This window comes from Colobus angolensis, unplaced genomic scaffold, assembly GCF_000951035.1.
Source record: "Colobus angolensis palliatus isolate OR3802 unplaced genomic scaffold, Cang.pa_1.0 Scaffold286, whole genome shotgun sequence".
In the NCBI taxonomy this organism is placed as follows: domain Eukaryota; kingdom Metazoa; phylum Chordata; class Mammalia; order Primates; family Cercopithecidae; genus Colobus; species Colobus angolensis.
In genome coordinates, this window is record NW_012116110.1 from 543,179 (window position 1) to 561,618 (window position 18,440).

The following is an 18,440-nucleotide window of genomic DNA, read 5'->3' on the forward strand; positions in this document are numbered from 1 at the left end:
CACGTGCGCCCACCAGAACTGGCACTGGCCCTTGAGCGCGGCGTGCAGCCCGGGTTCCCGCCTGCGCCTCTCCCTCCACACCTCCCCACAAGCAGAGGGAGGCGACTCCGACCTCAGCCAGCCCAGAGAGGGACTCCCACCATACCGTGGGGGACTGAAGGGCTCCTCAACCACTGCCAGAGTGGACGCGGAGGCCAAGGAGGCGCTGAGTGAGGGCTGCTGGCACATTGTCACCTCTCACTGTGATCCCAGTGTCTGGAACAGTGCCAAGTACATAGTAGGGACTTAATAAATATTGATTCACTATGTAAATGAGACTTTTCCAAAACATGCTTTCATTGATGCCTCTCAGCATTTATACACCTTTTACCAACTTACTACTGGCCAAGTAGACAAATGAAAGCAGTAATCCAGATACACCCAAGAAGACATCTGTTCTTCTCTTTTCTCCCTGTGGAGGGGGAGACTTAAGTGGCTTCTTAACTGGTGTGTCATCTGATCAAGTGGTCCATGTAATGGGTGGATGCCAATGTCTGGCCCCAGGCTTCACCCCGTACTGGCACTGGTCATTACAGAAGACATTGCACCAGAGCTGAAAGCACCTCTTGTCACTAGGCAGCTGTGGAGTCTACTGCACTTGACCTAGCAAAATCTGCCTAGAGACTGTTAGAGTCATCACACTATCTGAAGTTACCTCCAAACTGCCCTCCTTTTTTTCCCAGGTGGAGTCCTGGCCTCTTAGATATTTTAATGAGGATTTGCTTGTTGACATGTTCTTTATTCACTAAGGTGTCAGCATATTACTGTCTTAGAGCTGAGGGTTCTTCATCTTTTTTGGATCAGGACCTCCCTCTAAGAATCTGATGACTGCTCCAGTCCCTCTCCCAATAAAAACTTCCATACTCACCTGTTAAAAAAAAAAAAAACCTTTAAACACATTAAATTTAACAGAGTTTTATTGAGCAAAGAATGATTCACAAATTGGGAAGGCTGCAACCAGAACAGGTTCAGAGAGACTCCATAGTGCGCCACGTGGTTGGAGAGGATTTAGAATATATGCACAGGAAAAGGAAAGTGACATACAGAAAATAAAAGTGAGGTAGAGAAACAGCCGGATTGGTTACAGCTTGGTGTTTGCCTTAAACATGGTTTGAACGGTTGGCCGCCTTTGATTAGCCAAAACTCGGTGATTGGTAGAAGAGTAGATTACAGTTCACTGTGTACAGAGAAACCTTTAGATCCAAACTTAAAATATGTAAGGAGGCAGTTTTAGGCTACACTTAATTTAGCACACTCAGGAGTACCATTTCAGCTTCAAGCTGTAAGTGTTTGCAGCCCCCTGAGACCACTTAATCCCAAGTTAAAAACCCCTGCTCAGAGGCAGCATCTTTTTTTTTTTTTTTTTTTTGAGACAGAGTCTCACTCTGTTGCCCAGGCTGGAGTGCAGTGCCACGATCTCAGCTCACTGCAACCACCACCTCCTGGGCTCAAGGGATTCTCCTGCCTCAGCCTCCCAAGTAGCTGAAATTACAGGCGCACGCCACTATGTCCAGCTAATTTTTTTTGTATTTTTAGTAGAAATGGGGTTTCAGCATTTCACCATGTTGGCCTGGCTGGTCTTGAACTCTTGACCTCAAGCGATCCAACTGCCTCGGCATTGCAGGCGTAGATCACTGCTCCCGGCCCAGTGAGGCACCATCTTATTGGATATGGAGACAAAGAATCTGGCTTAGCATCCTGGATTTGTATTTTCTTTCCAAGAGTGCTTAAATGAATTTCTAACTTTTATGAGCCACGAGTTCCTCAGCTATGAAATTAGTGACATTAACCTCCGCTCTTCAGGTTTATATGAGGATCAATTAAAATGACATAGGTAAAAAACGCATCCAAGCAAGTTGGTATCTACTTTAGAAATGAAGGAGGTCATATGTATGTGAAGTCTCCAGACTCAACATGCCATCTTATATGTGCTATTTCTACAAGTGAGCTGGTGACAAAGTAATCGCTATTTTGGCTCATACATGGGTAGGGCTGATCTTGACTAGGAGGAGTCAATAAGACTCACCAGCTGTGGCCACTGTCTGTGCTGATTGGCTAGTGCCTGTGTCGCAGGAACTGCTACATATTTTGACTATTCCTTCTGCACGTAAGGGTATGCACACTCCCAAAATAGACTCAGATTGTCTAAGGAATAATAATGATAAAGAGAAAGCCCTCTTTATCTGGTCTATTTGGAGTCAGTTCCAAAAGCATTAAGAATTTCTGCTGAACTAATGCAGCTAGTTTCTTTCCTGCCACCACTTTCCTTCTAAAATAGTTTCAAGATCTGTGGGGGAAAACATCTAATTACAGTGAACGGACTGGTGGGAGGAAGTTAAGCATTGGGGTTTTCTGCCCTGTGTAACCTTGTCCTAACTTGGGCAGACGGTATCACACTACCTGGCATCATACGCTCATTCACTGTTTGACCAGTTGGTCGTTCATCCACAAATGTCCTTTCTGCAGGAGGAATGAAGGTGCTAGACCTGCAGATGCTAGCATGAAAAGACAAATCTCCTGCTGCCAAGGTGCTTAAAGTAGTAGAGGTCAGGGGACAAGCAAGCAGACAGACAGCTGTGAATGCAGACAGGAAGCACCACAAGGCAGTGGGACCCACAGAGTGATATCAGGGTAGAGATGAGCCGGTCTCGTGTGGGGAAGGAGGAAGTGGACTGCAGGGAAGGTGACGGGGCAAAAATAGCTTGAGAGGTGTGGAGCTAGAAGGACTCTCACATTTGTTTACCAATATGTCCTTTGCAAAAGAGTGGCCTAATGCCTGGAGTCGCTCAAAAGATTTCCAATTCCAATAGGAAAGAGTCTATTTTGGCTTCAGTGATTGCATGTGCACCCCCTGATTTGCTGTGTGCTGAGGCATTGTGGTGATGGACGCAAGTGCAGAGACCTTGAGCATGTATCAGCCTCTAGTTCTTGCCCTGAGTCCTCAAAGAAGGCAGGAGAGACGACATGGGAGACAGGCACCGCTGATCAGTGATGAGACCAGACCTGGAACTCGCATCTTTTACTCAGTCCTCTGCCCTTTCTGCTGGATGGTGCCCCCCCAGTATAGGGTACAACACACAATTGGAGCATTTAAGGGCCACAAAGAGGACAGATTACCAATGATTGTGTGTTGATTCTTTGAGCCTGTTATCTCATGGAAAAATCATTTCTAAAACTCTGTGTATGGGATGAGTGGGAAATAGAGAGTGAGTATTAATGGGTGCAGGGTTTCTTTTTGGGGCAATGGAAACAGCCTGGAATTAAGTAGTGGTGATGTTTGCACACTTTGTGAAATACTAAAAACTCCTGAATTGTACAGTCTTAAGGAACTTTTATTTGTTTTTGAGACAAAGTCCTTGTGTCACCCAGGCTGAAGTGTGGTGGTATGATCACCGGTTATTGCAGCCTCAATCTCTGAGGCTCAAGTGATTCTCCCACCTCAGCCTACCAAGTAGCTGTGACTATAGGTGCGCACCACCACACCCAGCAAATTTGTAATTTTTTGTAAAAACAAGGTTTTACCATGTTGCCCAGTCTGGTGTTGAACTCCTGTGCCCAAGCGATGATCCCACTTCGGCCTCACAAAGTGCCAGGATTACAAGCATGAGTCACCACACGCAGCCTCAGGTTTAAGGAACTTTTAAATAAATGAAATATAGTCATACCAAAACAGTAAAAATGGGTTTCGGGAAAAAAAATGTTTTTAAAACAAACTTATGTATGGTATAATCCTAGTCCTTTTAAAAAAAATGCTTTCAAAAACTGGCAGTCAAGTCATAAAAGGACAAATACTTATGATTCCACTCATAAAGTAGTCAGAAGTAGTCAAAAATCATAGAAACATCACCATAAATGTATAATTTTTATTTTCAATTTTAAAAAAGGTAAGCCAAAATCATAGAAACAGAAAGTAGACAGGTGGTTACTAAGGGCTATGGGATGGGGAAATTAGTATCTAATGGGCATAGAGTTTCAGTGTTACAAGATGAAAAGTTCTAGAGTTATGCTGCCCAGCAGTGTGAATATGCTTTATTGTACTGTACACTTAAAATGGTTAATATGATAAATTTAGCATTATGTGCTTTTTACTATAGTAAAATAAAAGAAAAAAAAATGGGGCCGAGTGCAGTAGCTCACACCTGTAACATAATCCCAGCACTTTGGGAGGCCGAGGTGGGAGGATCACTTGGGGCCAGAAGTTTGAAACCACCCTGGTCAATATAGTGAGACCTCATCTCTACAAAAGAAAAATGTTAAAATTAGATAGGTGTGGTACTTGTAGTCCCAGGTCTCCGGAGGCAGGAACTGAGGCAGAGGATCACTTGAGGGTAGGGGTTTGAGGCTGCAGTGAGCCATAATCCTGCCACTGCTGCAGCCTGAGCAATAGCAAGATCCTGTTGTAAAAACAAACAAACAGAAACTGGCAGCTAATACCTGAGAGTGAATATCTTTTATCTCTGGTTAATGGGATCGAGAGAATGCTTCATGTTATAGAAAGAACAGTGTCTTTGGACCCACACAGACCTAGATTTAAGATTAGCTCTGCCAATTACTAAGTACTCTTTACTATGAACCTCTGTTTTCCTCATCTGTGAAACTGGAATAATGAATCCTACCTCCAAGAATTGTAGTCAAGTTGGAAACAATTTACACAAAGTGCCAAACACCGAGCCTGGCACAGTAGGAACTGAGTAAATAGTGGTTAATATTTTTATCAGTGTCTGCATTGCTGACATCTCCATCATTTCTATGCATTTATTTTTGAATCAGAAAAAGATGTTATTTAAAAAAATAACCCAGTAGTGCCCCTTGTCTCACTGCTGTCAGTTATATTATTATTGTTACTACCCTCTGGAATTTCAATAGCTCTTTGTTTTTTGGGTTTTTTGTTTTGTTTTGCTTTGCTTTTGAGACAGGGTCTCACTCTGTCACCCAGTCCGGAGTATAGTGGTATGATCTCAGCTCACTGCAGCCTCAACCTCCTGGGCTCAGGCGATCCTCCCACTTCAGCTTCCCAAGTAGCTGGGACCACAGGCACATGCCAACACACTTGGCTAATTTTTGCATTTTTAGTAGAGACAGGGTTTTGCCATGTTGCCTGGGCCTGTCTGGAACTCCTGGGCTCAAGCGATCTGCCTGCCTCGGCCTTCCAAAGTGCTGGCATGAGCCACGCCTGGCCTAAATAGCTCTCTATATTTGCAAAAGTGTGTTGTAAGAATCATTCAGAGCCTCTTGATTGGATGGAGGCTCTAGAATGCACAGAAAAAGGCTGCTGCTGTGTATCTTTGCAAGTCATGCACAAGATGGGGAACAGCAGGCTCCCTCTTGCTTACCAGTTCCAGTGCAGGGAACTGAGCCCTGTAGCTGTTTCTTTCATATCTCACCCATTTTAAAGAGACCGCAGGCTTTAGAAGTAAAGGACTCTTTTGTTGAAGGAGTGTTTTAAAATTTAAATGAGCATTTATTGGTCAAAGATGGGCCAACCAGTCTTTTGAAGAATTCAAGGCTCTTTAGAGAAAAATAAAGCCTTGGAGGAGTATCTGAGAAGCTTGTTAGATGCATGGGAAGGGTCTGGAAATAAAAAACTTTATCTGGAGTTTCTGCCTTCTACCAACAGAGCTGAAGCTAATGCTCTTCTAAAACAAGCAAAACAGATGGTTTGCGTACTTCCTCTCCTTGCTTTTACTTCTTCTGTAATAGACTTGTCATGTCTGATGTTTGGGCTGACGTGGTACTCTAATAGAGTTAGAGTCTGCATTTTTTATGTCCTCTAGTATGTTCTGGTTGATGGTTGAGGGCAACAAACCAGGAATCCCAGATGCAAGCACCAAGACCTCAGACAGGTCACTTAACTCTCCGAGCTTCATCACCGTTCTCTCCTTGCAGACCTCACAGGGAACAGGCAAAGCTCTATGAGATACAACATCATTAGGATTAATCCTATTCTGATTCTGAAAGCAAAGCTCTTCCTACACAAACTCCTATTTCTAAATACTAAATTAAAGACATTTCTTTATGGTATATTTTGTGTACTTACAGAAATGGAAAGTGTTGAGATAAAACATGAAGCAATGGTGACAAAGTGCTAACTTTTTCTTGTTTTAATTTCTTCATGATTTTTTCCACCTAATCCCCTAGAGTGGTGTCTTAACTGTTAAACTGGGTGGAGATCTAGGAACCTACGTGATCAACAAGCAGACGCCAAACAAGCAAATCTGGTTATCTTCTCCATCCAGGTATGTAGGTATGTTCAGAAGTCAACATCTGTAATTCTTAAAGACTTCCAAAATGCAACATTGTGGACTATTTAAGAAATGTCAGCTGAGCACGGTGGCTCACACCTGTAATCCCAACACTTTGAGAGGCTGAAGTAGGAGGATCACTTAAGGACAGTTCAGAACCAACCTGGGCGACATAGTGAGTCCCTGGCTCTGTAAAGAAAAGAAAAATGAAAGTCACGGCTGGGTGCAGTGGCTCACACCTGTAATCCCAGCACTATGGGAGGCCAAGAGTGTGGATCACTTGAGCTCAGGAGTTTGAGACAAGCCTGGGCAATGCCACAAAACCCCGCCTGTACTAAAAATACAAAAGTTAGCCAGGTATGGTGGCACATGCCTATAGTCACAACTACTTGGAAGGCTGAGGTTGAGCCTCAGCGTGAGCCCAAAAGGTGGAGGTTGCAGTGAGCCAAGATCGCACCACTGCACTCCAGCCTGGGCAACAGGGCCAGACCCTGTCCCCTCTCCCCCCAAAAAAAACAAGTCACCGTCTTATGTTAGTATCCTTATAATTGAGTCTTTCCTGATATTTTGCAGCCTGTCTCATTCTCAGTAGAAAAATTTACTCTAGTTATATAACTTCTCCCTGCTGACAATTTGGATACTGTAAGCAGGCATCAGGATATTAAGAAGATCTGAAGTGAATAGCTTATAACTTTTCCAAATTCAGCCTAGACAGTTTTCCTCTATGAAATCATTGCCCTGACTTTTAAAAAAGCTACTTTTGACCTTATAGCATTTGAACAAGTTGCACTTTGTCTTCAAAGCAAGTTAAAGTTTGACCTCTACTTGTTTTGAGCCTCTCAGGTAAAGGGTTATTTGAATTCCCTTGCAGAATGAGGTTGTGTACCCTGTGGAGGTGGCAGAGTGTTTTATATTGCTGTTCTAGGGCATTTAATCCCTCCTGCCTTTTCCATTGATGTGCTTTCAATGTAGAGGAATAAAAGATTGTGTTGGAGACACAATGCAGCCTGCATAGCATCTGAAAGCCTGAGAACATGCAGTGAGAGATGTCACTCATCCCTCAGCAGCCTGGCTGCTGTTGAAGTGGTTGTAAGAAAGTGAAAGAGAAATGCCCACAAAAAGCTCTCAGATCCAGTCATTCATTAGCACTTCCAAAGAGAGAATGTTGACTATGAATTGGGAAAGGGCTAGATAAAACCAGCATAGAATTCTTTGAAAGACTAATGGTATTTGCATTTTTAAAAAATTATAACCTTACTCTACCCCCTAACATTGACATCATTTTTAGGCAATTAATATTATACCATTTATCATTCTGTGATCTCTAATGCTTTGTTCAGAATAAATAGTGTTATGTTTCCTTTCCCCACACTCTCATCCAGGAAGTGTGCTAGAGTTCAACAAAAACAGCACTAGAAATCACTGTCATTCTAGGAAGGCCCTAATTCACAACTCGTATTGGTTTTTAGACCCAGTTAGTGTGGAGGTTGGAGGATTTTAACCTCTGTGGGCCAGTTAGCCTCTGTGGCCTCAGTCACTCTTCCTGACCCTGGCCATGCTTGAGCCTGTGTGTTCTTATCCATCTCCGGGGGAACAAAGTGGATCAGCTCAGTCCAGCGATCACTTTTGGGGATCACTGGCTTTGATCACTCGAGCAGGCACCTACCGCAAAAGAATTTTCCCCATATCTGGAGACTGAAAACTTCCATATGGTATTTGGACATACTGTCCAGCAATAGGCTCTTACCCTAGCTGTGTTCAGAAATATGGGAATTTGGAAAGATCTGCTGAGCAAGCTGTTTACTGTCACAGATACTATCTTCCTCAAAAAAAATTATATATATATACATATATATATGTGTGTGTATATATATACATATATATGTGTGTGTATATATATACATATATATATGTGTGTATATATATATGGTGGGGGGGCAGGGTGAAACTGAAGAAGTGCCTCGGCCGGAGAAGGCCACACCCAGAGACCACAGGCTCCCGGGACCACCTCAGGCCGCTCCCCTTCCTGCGCCCAGTTTCCGGCAGATCCAGAGAGGTTAGCGCCGCGTAGGAGTCAGGGGAAGGGAGGCAGAGAAGCGTTTCCTGACGACAAGCTCTCAGTTCTTCTGTGGGAAGTGGCGGCAAGATGGCAGCTCCCAGCGCGGGATGGAAGCCGAGTCACTCTGCTGGTCGCTGGAGGCCAGGACGCTGTCTAACACAGCCGTCCCGCTCCAGGCCGTTACTACCAGGGCGGCTCTCTCCACTCCCGGCCTGCTGCCCACACAGACTGCGGGATCTGGGGGAGCAGGACCCTGGACGTCCCGCTCCTGTCTTGGAAGGAGCAGGCCGGAGCACAGGAGCGCCATGTAGCTGTGCCTGCAAAGGCACAGGATTCCGTGGGAGGATCCCGCAGCTTCGGGCCGTTGTCATTGTTTTTATACCTGTGGTGAATGGCATGACCAGATACACGGTAATGTCTGGAGAAACCTCTGAAGAGGAGTAAGAGGTTGTGGACATGCTGTGGCCCAGACAGTGGCTGCTGAGCCATTGGAGCCTGCACCCGCCCAACTTGGCCAAAGAAGCCCCCATACTCTCTGTGGAAAAGATTTCCAGAAGCTGTTGTGTCAATAACAAAGCCTCAGAAAAAAAAAAGGAAAAAAAAAAAAAAACATAAAATTATCAACAATGAAGATCATCCTTGAGTCTGATCTGAAAAGTAGGATGAAATTCTACAGAAGCATTCTACTGGCAAGATACCACCCTCAGCCAGATCTGCAGGTACCGGCCATCATGCCGGGGAAAATGCTCCCTTTACCACTCCTCAGCTTCTGTTTCTGGTTTCAGAGCTCTCTGTATTGGAGGGGCTTTAAAGCAAGAAGGATCTTTACCGACTTACTCTTATTGACAGATGTGAATATGGAGGTCCAGTGGGGAAAGTGACATGTCCTAAGTCAGAGTAGAGTCAACAAGAAAACAGGACCAAAAATGACTGAGCCTCTAGTGTATAATGGGCATTGATGAGCTACTGGAAATACGGAGATGAAGAAAACACAGTCCCATCTTCAAGGAGCTCAATCTAGCAAGGGAGACAGACTCTTTGTAGGTGGGACCAGGCTTCCCTGCAGCAGAAGGAAGCTTGAAATTGGTAACGAGCCTCAGCAGGGACAGAGGTAGGCCACCATGCTACCCTGAGAGGATTGCATGTGGACAAGGGGCTATGACCTCGCCCTGCTTTGACCCACTAGTTGTGCTGTAGGGCCAGGTGGGGCCTGGAGTGGCCTGTGCTAAGGGGCTACTATGAGCTCTTTCCACTCCCCCAAGGCATTGCATAAATAATGTCACTTTCTGTTTGCACAGCAAAATCAAGGAGACAATTTTCTAGAACATGGGGTGCCTCCCCTCTCCTCAGCCCAACAAAAGGTCTACAATGACTGATGGGGCCTTGTTTTCGTTGGAGATGGAATACCCCGCAGGGTTCCGAGTGGTCATTTGTGGCCCACAGGCCACTGGCAAGTGGAGGCAGAGCTGTGGAGCCCTCGGGAGCCATAGAGGGCCTGCTGGCTGCCACGACATGCCAACTCAGTTGCTGCTGGCCCTCCTGTGGGTGGCAGTGCTAGTGATGTGCAGAATCCTGGGACTAGTGCCAGGGAACCTATAGATACCCTGGGTGACCCAGGCGTGCACTGCTGTGGTGGCCTTCACAGTCAGAAGATGACATGCTGAGAAGGGGAGAATCGGCCCAGGGTGAGATCCACAGAAAGGCCAGGACCAAGATGGGGCCAGCACCTCAGGCTGGAGGGTTCCAAATGAAATGAGCAGGTCCTCCTGTCAGGACCTAGGTTAGTTTCTGAAAAAGCATGAAAAGCAGACCTCCTGAACTTCCCTGAGCGACTGCTGCAAAGCGCGTCCTGCATGCTTTACAGCACCATGGAGAGGATCTTCAGGGGCAAACTGCAAACTATCTGAATGATGGCACTGACCGTCAGCAAACTGCAGAGCTGCCTGACCAAGAAATTGCGAGACAGAAGCAATGTTTGCAGGCAAAGAAGAAGGGGCCAGACACGGTGGCTCACGCCTGTAATCCCAGCACTTTGGGAGGCTGAGGCAGGCGGATCACTTGAGGTCAGGAATTTGAGACGAGCCTGGGCAACATGGTGAAACCCTGTCTCTACTAAAAGTACAAAAAATTCACCAGGTGTGGTGACAGGCACCTGTAATCTCAGCTACTTGGGAGGCTGAGGCAGGAGAATCGCTTGAACCCAGGAGGTGGAGGTTGAAATGAGCTGAAATCCTGCCACAGTACTCCATCCTGGGCGACAGAGCGAGACTCTGTCTCAAAAAAAGGAGAAGGAGGAAAGGCCGAGGCAGGAATGAAACAGACCAGGAATGTTGTAGTGAAGCAAATAGCCTCCCTGTGCTAAGGGGCTATTGTGAGCTCTTTCCATTCCCCCAAGGCATCGCATAAATAATGTCACTTTCTGTCACTCACCCCACTGAGTGTCCTGCCTCTGCTCAAGGGTGGTACAATGGGGACTTGGCAGTGGAGGGGAACAGGGAAGCTGGACATGGTGCTTCCCCAGCGTCCTAGCCACAAGTCCCTCTGGAGAATGTGGATGACAATGGTGACCTTAGTTGCATCTTTCTAATGTCCTGAGGGGACAATTGTAGAAGCAAACATGCAAATGTGGGAACAAATCCAAAGGAGTAAAGAGCTCACAGCACAAGTACAAAGTGTGCTGAGGGAGTAGGCCCCTGCTGCCCGCTCTGCCTGAACTGCACCAAAGACATGTGATGAGACCATAGAGGGAGTCCACGGAGGAGGACACCTACTGCCCGACCTCTAGCAGAGACTAAGCAAGGGGCACGAACACTTGAACCCCATGTGTCACACCCATGACCACTACAAGAATATGGCCCAAAACCTGGCCCAGGAATTGAAGAAAGACACTTCCAGTTTTCAGAGAGAGATGGTCTGCTATAAGAAAACGGCCCAGGGCATAGGCACAGTAGCTCACGCCTGTAATCCTAGCACTTTGGGAGGCCGAGGCAGGCAGATGGCCTGAGCTCAGGAGTTCGAGACCAGCCTGGGCAACATGATGAAATCCCGACTCTACCAAAAATACAAAAATTAGCCGGGTGTGGTGGTACATGCCTGTGGCCCCAGCTACTCGGGAGGCTGAGGTGGGAGGATTGCTTGAGCCTGGGAGGCAGAGGTTGCAGTGAGCCAAGATGGCACCACTGTACTCCAGTCTAGGTGACAGAGTGAGACCCCATCTCAAAAAAAAAAAAAAAAAAAAAGAAGAAGAAGAAAATGGCCCAGGAAGTCTGGAGGGCTGCCGTGTCCATTGAGAGAGTGCTCCAGGCACTCCAAAAAGAAAATGACCACAACAAGCAGAAATTGGCTGACTATGAGGCCAAGTTCCAGCCTTTTCCAAGTGGCTTTTGGCTCCTGGGGCCCCGCCCACAGCTGACGGGGGTCTGGAAGTGCCACACGGACCATGGGCTGCCAGGGCCCCCAGGAGGGAGGCAGGTCACAATGTGAGGGCTTGGGGCTAGAGCACCAGCCGGTTTGATTCTGTTTTCCCTGTACCTGGGTCCTGAATGCCCAGAGACTCGGAAACACCAGCTGGTGCTGCTCCCTTTAGAGCACTTTTGATTGATCTCTTGTTAATTTAGCAACTGTTATTAGTTGATGCTGCAGTTGCTCTTATTGAAGTTTGATTGATAGTGTTAGGATCATAAGGTACTATTTTTCAAGTAAAGATTGTTTACATAAAAAAAAAATTTTGTTTTTTTCCTCTCAGCCTTTCACATTGGTTCAAAATCTCTTTCATCCAGCTACATTTCTGATTTTTTGTTGTTGTTTTCCTTAATTTTATTTATTTGTAATTAAAAATAAATTTTTTTGTCAAAATGGGGTCTCACTTTGTTGCCTAGGTTGGTCTCAAACTCGTGGCTTCATGTGGTCCTCCCACATCAGCCTCCAAAAGTGATGGAGTTATGGGTGTGAGCCACTGCACCCGGCCTGTTTTTTTTGAAGTTGATAACTTTTCAGGTTCTGTGGGATCAGTAGTCTTTCCTCCCACCTTACCCACCCTGAGGAGGTTGCAGGATGGAATAAAGGAGTGTTCTAGGGACACTTGCGCATCAGTGCCTGTGCTCAGAGCATCTCAAGCAGTGTGAAGGGGTCTAGAGGTTTCTCAGGCTCTGCCTGGCAACCCAATAGCAGCATCAAAGTATAGGGCCAAGGTCCTGATCCTTGGGCTTGGTGTGGTTTATTAGTTATTTTTATGTGACCCTGATGGTTTGGTTCACTCATTTTTTTATCTACATACTGGGAACAGGTTCAAGCCCCAGCATTTGGTTGATAATGCAGGAATCCTTGATACCTTTCTTGCCCAAGCTTCCCTTTCTGGTGACCTCCTCCTAGCCTCAGTCTTTGGAAAAGCCCTTCTTGAGTGCTCAGGGAGATTCAGGTGCCCTTTCTTCTGGGCTCCTGTGCACTCTGTTCTTACCTCCATCAGGGTGCCACATGCACCAGTGTTATCTGATTCCATGGCCATTCATCCATGAGGCCATGAGGAAGTGGAATGTACATCTGGCATACCAAGACATGGCAGAAGCCAGCCTCCAATCTGTCCACATGAATACGGCATTCCCAAAGCGACGTGCATGTGCCGTTGTTCACTGGATGAGCTTGAGGTGGATGAACTAGCCCACCAGGCTCTCAATGTCATGAATTTAACATTGAATTAAGAAAAAGATTTTTAAAAAATAGTAGTTTAGGTGATTGCTGGGGTGCTAGGAGAGGAAGGAATAGGGAATAACTGTTTAATGGGTGTAGTTGGCCTTCTGTATTTGTGGGTCATCTGCTGATTCAACCAACCATGGATCAAAATATTTGAAAATAAAAAGCAATAAAACAATGAAAATGATACAAATAAAAAACCAATATAACAACTATTAACATAGCATTTACATTGTACTAGGCATTATAAGTAACCTAGAGATGACTTAAAGTATGTGGGAGGATGTGCCTAGGTTAGATGCGTGTATTGTACCATTTCATATCAGGGACTTGAGTACCCACGGATTTTGGTATCTGCAGATCCTGGAACCCCTTCCCCATAGATACCAAGGAACAACAGCGCTAGCTTTCCTTTTGGGGTGATGCAGATGTTTTGGAGCTAGAGGTAGTGGTTACACAACATTGTAAATGTACTAAATGCCACCAAATTATTCATTTTTAAATGGTTAATTTTGTGTTACGTGAATTTCACCTTAACAACTAATAATAGTATAGGTAAGGCACAAGTTACATCAGTGGCACAAAAATGGCCCTAATTTTTAAACACTACTCTAGCATAGCAGGTATCACATGTGAGGCAGCAAAACCTGGAGATCAAAGTGTGATGCCTGGAGACTTATCAGTAAGGGTCAAATGTTTTTTCAGGTTTTGAGAATGATTCTGGGAATTGTTCCAGAAGATCTATTGTGTAACTCTTCTTAGATGCTAAGGTAAGAAGTCAGATATACACTGTAGCTCATTTTGTGTTATTTTCTAGAGCCTTACTCCAGTCAATTTCTTGGGGGCAGCGTTTTTGTGGAATCAGTGGTTCATCTGAAGGGCTGTGCTCTGGAATTGCTATGTATTTGTTTTGTCTTCCAGTGGACCCAAGCGTTATGACTGGACTGGGAAAAACTGGGTGTATTCCCACGACGGCGTTTCCCTCCATGAGCTGCTGGGCGCAGAGCTCACTAAAGCCTTAAAAACCAAACTGGACTTGTCTTCCTTGGCCTATTCCGGAAAAGACGCTTGATGCCCAGCCCAGTTTTAAGGACTTTAAAAGCTATTAGGCCAATACCCCAGCTTCATTATGCAGCTGAGGTCTGTTTTTTTGTTGTTGTTATTTTTTTCATTCCTGCTTTTGAGGACAGTTGGGCTATGTGTCACAGCTCTGTAGAAAGAATGTGTTGCCTCCTATCTTGCCCCGAAGTTCTGATTTTTTATTTCTACAGAAGATTTTTTGGATTGTCTGATTTCCTCCCTCACATGATATCCCTTATCTTTTACAATGTCTTATGCCTATCCCTGAATATAACAACCTTTAAAAAAGCAAAATAATAAGAAGGAAAAATTGCAGGAGGAAAAATGAATTGTCTTCACTCTTCATTCTTTGAAGGAGTCACTGCAAAAAGTACATGAAGAGCAGCTGGTCAACCTGCTCACTGTTCTGTCTCCAAATGAGACAGATTAAAGGGTAGCCTACAAATGTTTTCAGGCTTCTTTCAAAGTATAAGCACTTCTGAGCTCTTTAGCGTTGAAGTGTCGAAAGCAACTCACATGGAAAGACCGTTTCTTATTTGTGATTTGTGGCTGCCAGGGTGTGGCCTGTACTGGGTTGTCCAGGAAGACCCAGTGCTGTTCCTTCCGCATATTCACATATGTGTCTGTGTGTATATATATATTTTCAATTTAGGGGTTAGTATGGAATCAGCTGCTACAAGAATGCAAAAAATCTTCCAAAGTCAAGAAAAGAGGAAAAAAAGCCATTTTAATGAGCTGAGTGATATAGTGTAATAAACAAAATCATGGAGCTGAGAAGATGCCTTGTAAATGTAAAGGGGCATATAAATGAAAGAGATACTCATGTTGATAAAGAGAGCCGTGGTCCTAGACATAGTTCAGCCACAAAGTAGTTGTCCCTTTGTGGACAAGTTTCCCAAACTCCCTAGACCTCTGCTTCCCCATCTGTTAAATGAGAGGATAGAGTATGGTTGATTCCCAGCATTCAGTGGTCCTGTCAAGCAGCCTAACAGGCAAGCTCTAATTCCCATTGGGTAGATGAGGGGATGACAAAGAACAGTTTTTAAGTTATATAGGAAACATTGTTATTGGTGTTGCCCCACTGAGATTTCAGTTGAATTCATGTGAGAATAATAGCCATCCTTGGCTGGGCATGGTGGCTCACACCTGTAATCCCAGCACTTTTGGTGGCCGAGGTGGGTGGATCCCCTGAGGTCAGGAGTTCAAGACCAGCCTGGCCAACATGATGAAACCCCATCTCTACTAAAAATACAAAAATTAGCTGGGCATGATGGCAGGTGCCTGTAATCCCAGCTACTCGGGAGGCTAAGGTGGGAGAATCGCTTGAACCCGGAGGCAGAGGTTGCAGTGAGCCGAGATCGTGCCATTGCACTCCAGCCTGGGTGACTGAGCAAAACTCCATCTCAAAATAACAATAATAATAATTAGCCATCCTTTATTGTAGCCTTACTGGGTTAAGCCTATTATACCACACTACCTCATTTTAATTTTTACTGACCTGCACTTTATACATAAAGCAACAAGCCTCCAGGACATTAAAATTCACACAAAGTTATGCTCATATTATTTTCTTACTTAAAGGAGGATTTATTAGTGGCTGGGTTCACACCTGTAATCCCAGCACTTTGGGAGGCCGAGGTGGCCGGATCACCTAAGGTCAGGAGTTTGAGACCAGCCTGGCCAACATGGTGAAATCCCATCTCTATTAAAGATAAAAAATTAGCCGGGCATGGTGGCACGCACCTGTAATCCCAGGTACTCGGGAGGCTGAGACGGGAGAATTGCCTGACCCCGGGAGGCAGAGGTTGCAGTGAGTCGAGATCATGCCTGAGCGACTGAGTGAGACTCCGTCTCAAAAAAAAAAAGAGAAGGGTTTATTAGTGACAAGTCTGTATTAATATGTAGCAAAGGTTTTTCCAATGGGTGAATAAAAACACATTCTGTTAAGTTAAGCTGGGAGCAGTGGCATATACCTATATTCCCAGCTACTCCACAGGCTGAGACAGGAGGATTGCTCGAAGCCAGGAATTGGAGATCAGCCTGGGCAACATAGCAAGATCCTATCTCTTAAAAAAAGAAAAAAAAACCTCTTAATAATAAAACAGTATAAACAACAGCTAAATAAGTAAAATATTTTCTTTCTTCTGAAATAAAATTATTTTTTGAGTCTGATGGAAATGTTTAAGTGCTGTAGGCCAGTGCCAGTGAGAAAACAAATAAAATCATACATGTTTGTGTGTGTGTGCATCTTGCTTCTACTGAAAGTTTCAGTGCACGCCACTTACTTAGAACTTGGTGACATAATGTACTCCTTTGGGACACAGCACAAACTTAAGAGGTATGCAGTGGGGCTGCTGTGACATGAAAGTGGAAGTTAAGGAATCTGGGCTCTTATGGGGTCTTTGTGGGCCAGCCCTTCAGGCCTATTTACTTTTATTTTACATATAGCTCTAATTGGTTTGATTATCTAGTTCCCAAGGCAGTGGGAGATCCCCATTTAAGGAAGGAAAAGGGGCCCAGCACAGTGGCTCATGCCTGTAATCCCAGCACTTTGGGAGGCTGAGGCGGGTGGATCACCTGAGGTCAGGAGTTCGAGACCAACATGGGGAAACCCTGTCTGTACTAAAAATATTTAAAAATTATCTGGGCATGGTGGCTCATGCCTATAATTCCAGCTACTCAGGAGGCTGAGGCAGGCGAATCGCTGTAACCTTGGGGGTGGAGGTTGCAGTGAGACGAGATCATGCCACTTCACTCCAGCCTGGCCAACAGAGGCACACTCTGTCTCAAATAAATAAATAAATAAGGAAGAAAAGGGACTTCAAACACATGAACAGCAGCCGGGGGAAGAATCAAAATCATATTCTGACAAGCAAACTGGAAAAGTACCACCGTGTGGACCAATCGCCCCCCCACCGCAGACCCTGGGAGCATCACCTCATTTATGGTATGGTCCAGTCACCCATGTGAAGGATGAGTTTCCAGGAAAAGATTATTAAATGTTCACTATAACATACTGGGGGAGGTGAGGAATTGCATAATACAATCTTAGAAAACTTTTTTTTTCTTTTCTGTTTTTTGAAACAGGATCTCACTTTGTCACCCAGGCTGGAGGACAGTGGTGCAATCAAAGCTCATGGCAGCCTCGACCTCCCTGGGCTCGGGCAATCCTCCCATAGGTGTGCACCACCATACCTGGCTAATTTGTGTATTTTTTATAGAGATGGAGTTTCACCATGTTGCCCAGGCTGGTCTCAAACACCTGGGCTCAAGTGATCTGCCTGCCTCGTCCTCCCAAAATGCTGGGATTACAGGTGTGTGCCACAGGTGTGCATCAGAAAGCTTTTTCTATTATATTTACCTTCTTGAGTGGGTAGACCCTCAGCCACATAGAAAATAAAACATGCCGGCATGACTTACCATGACTTATTTAGCTCTCTCGAGTTGCAAAGAAGCAATGAGGTATGTAAAAGAGAACCTGGGTTTTTGAATCACAAATTCTAGAATTTAATTGAAACTCCGTCTCTTGTTTGTTGATACACTGGCCTCATTTTTTTTTTTTTTAATCTGTAAAATGGAGGTATCTAACATGATGAGCCTGGACCCACAGGCAAAACACAGTCCTGATGTGAGAAGCACTCAATTCATGATAACTGTTGTTCTCGCATGCACAGCGTAATTTCATATTCACATTGGAGGACTTCCCCCAAAATATGGATGGCATTCTCTACTCCACCTTGAACTTAATCAAAGTATTCATTTTACTTAACTTCGTAGTAATCAAAATATTCATTTTAGTTAACTTCGTAGTAGATTCTGGTTCCCGGGAACCATTTATCTTGTGCCTTACCGTGCTTATATTTTACTCCATCTTCTGTACACCTTATAAAAATATTTTAGCCAATTTAAAATTTGACAGTTTGCATTAAATTATAGGTTTACAATATGCTTTGTCTGGCTATACTTGCCCCAAATTCTGATAAATGCTTTTGCCACCTCTAAAGGAAGACCCATGTTCATAATGATGGAGTTTGTGTGGATTAACCGTGCAAGGTTGCCAAGGAATAATCGCTTTACACTTCCAAGGTACACACTAAGATTAAAGTAATTTTAGTCCGTGTCCAGTTGGATTCTTGGCACATAGTTATCTTCTGCAAACTCAAACAGCTACATGCCAGCAAGGGAGAAGGGCAGGAGGGGCGAAGTTTTGCAATTTCATGTAAATTTATGGTGCTGTTCAAAACGACGAGTTCATGACTTTCTGTGTATACAGTAAGAAGTTCGCTTTTGTTGTTGTTGTTGTTGTTTTCAGATGGAGTCTTGCTCTGTCG

The 18,440-nt window shown here is 44.8% G+C and overlaps 1 protein-coding gene across 1 annotated transcript in view; it reads left to right on the forward strand.

Moving 5' to 3' along the window:
* The window catches only part of FXN (frataxin), a 43,559-nt gene extending 28,025 nt beyond the window's left edge, over positions 1-15,534 (forward strand). Inside the window, exons 4-5 of the mRNA XM_011948888.1 lie at positions 6,178-6,275; positions 13,951-15,534. Coding sequence (XP_011804278.1) covers positions 6,178-6,275; positions 13,951-14,101 — 249 coding nt within the window. The 3' untranslated portion in view covers positions 14,102-15,534. The remainder of the gene's footprint in view (positions 1-6,177; positions 6,276-13,950) is intronic.
* Positions 15,535-18,440: the final 2,906 nt, after the last annotated feature.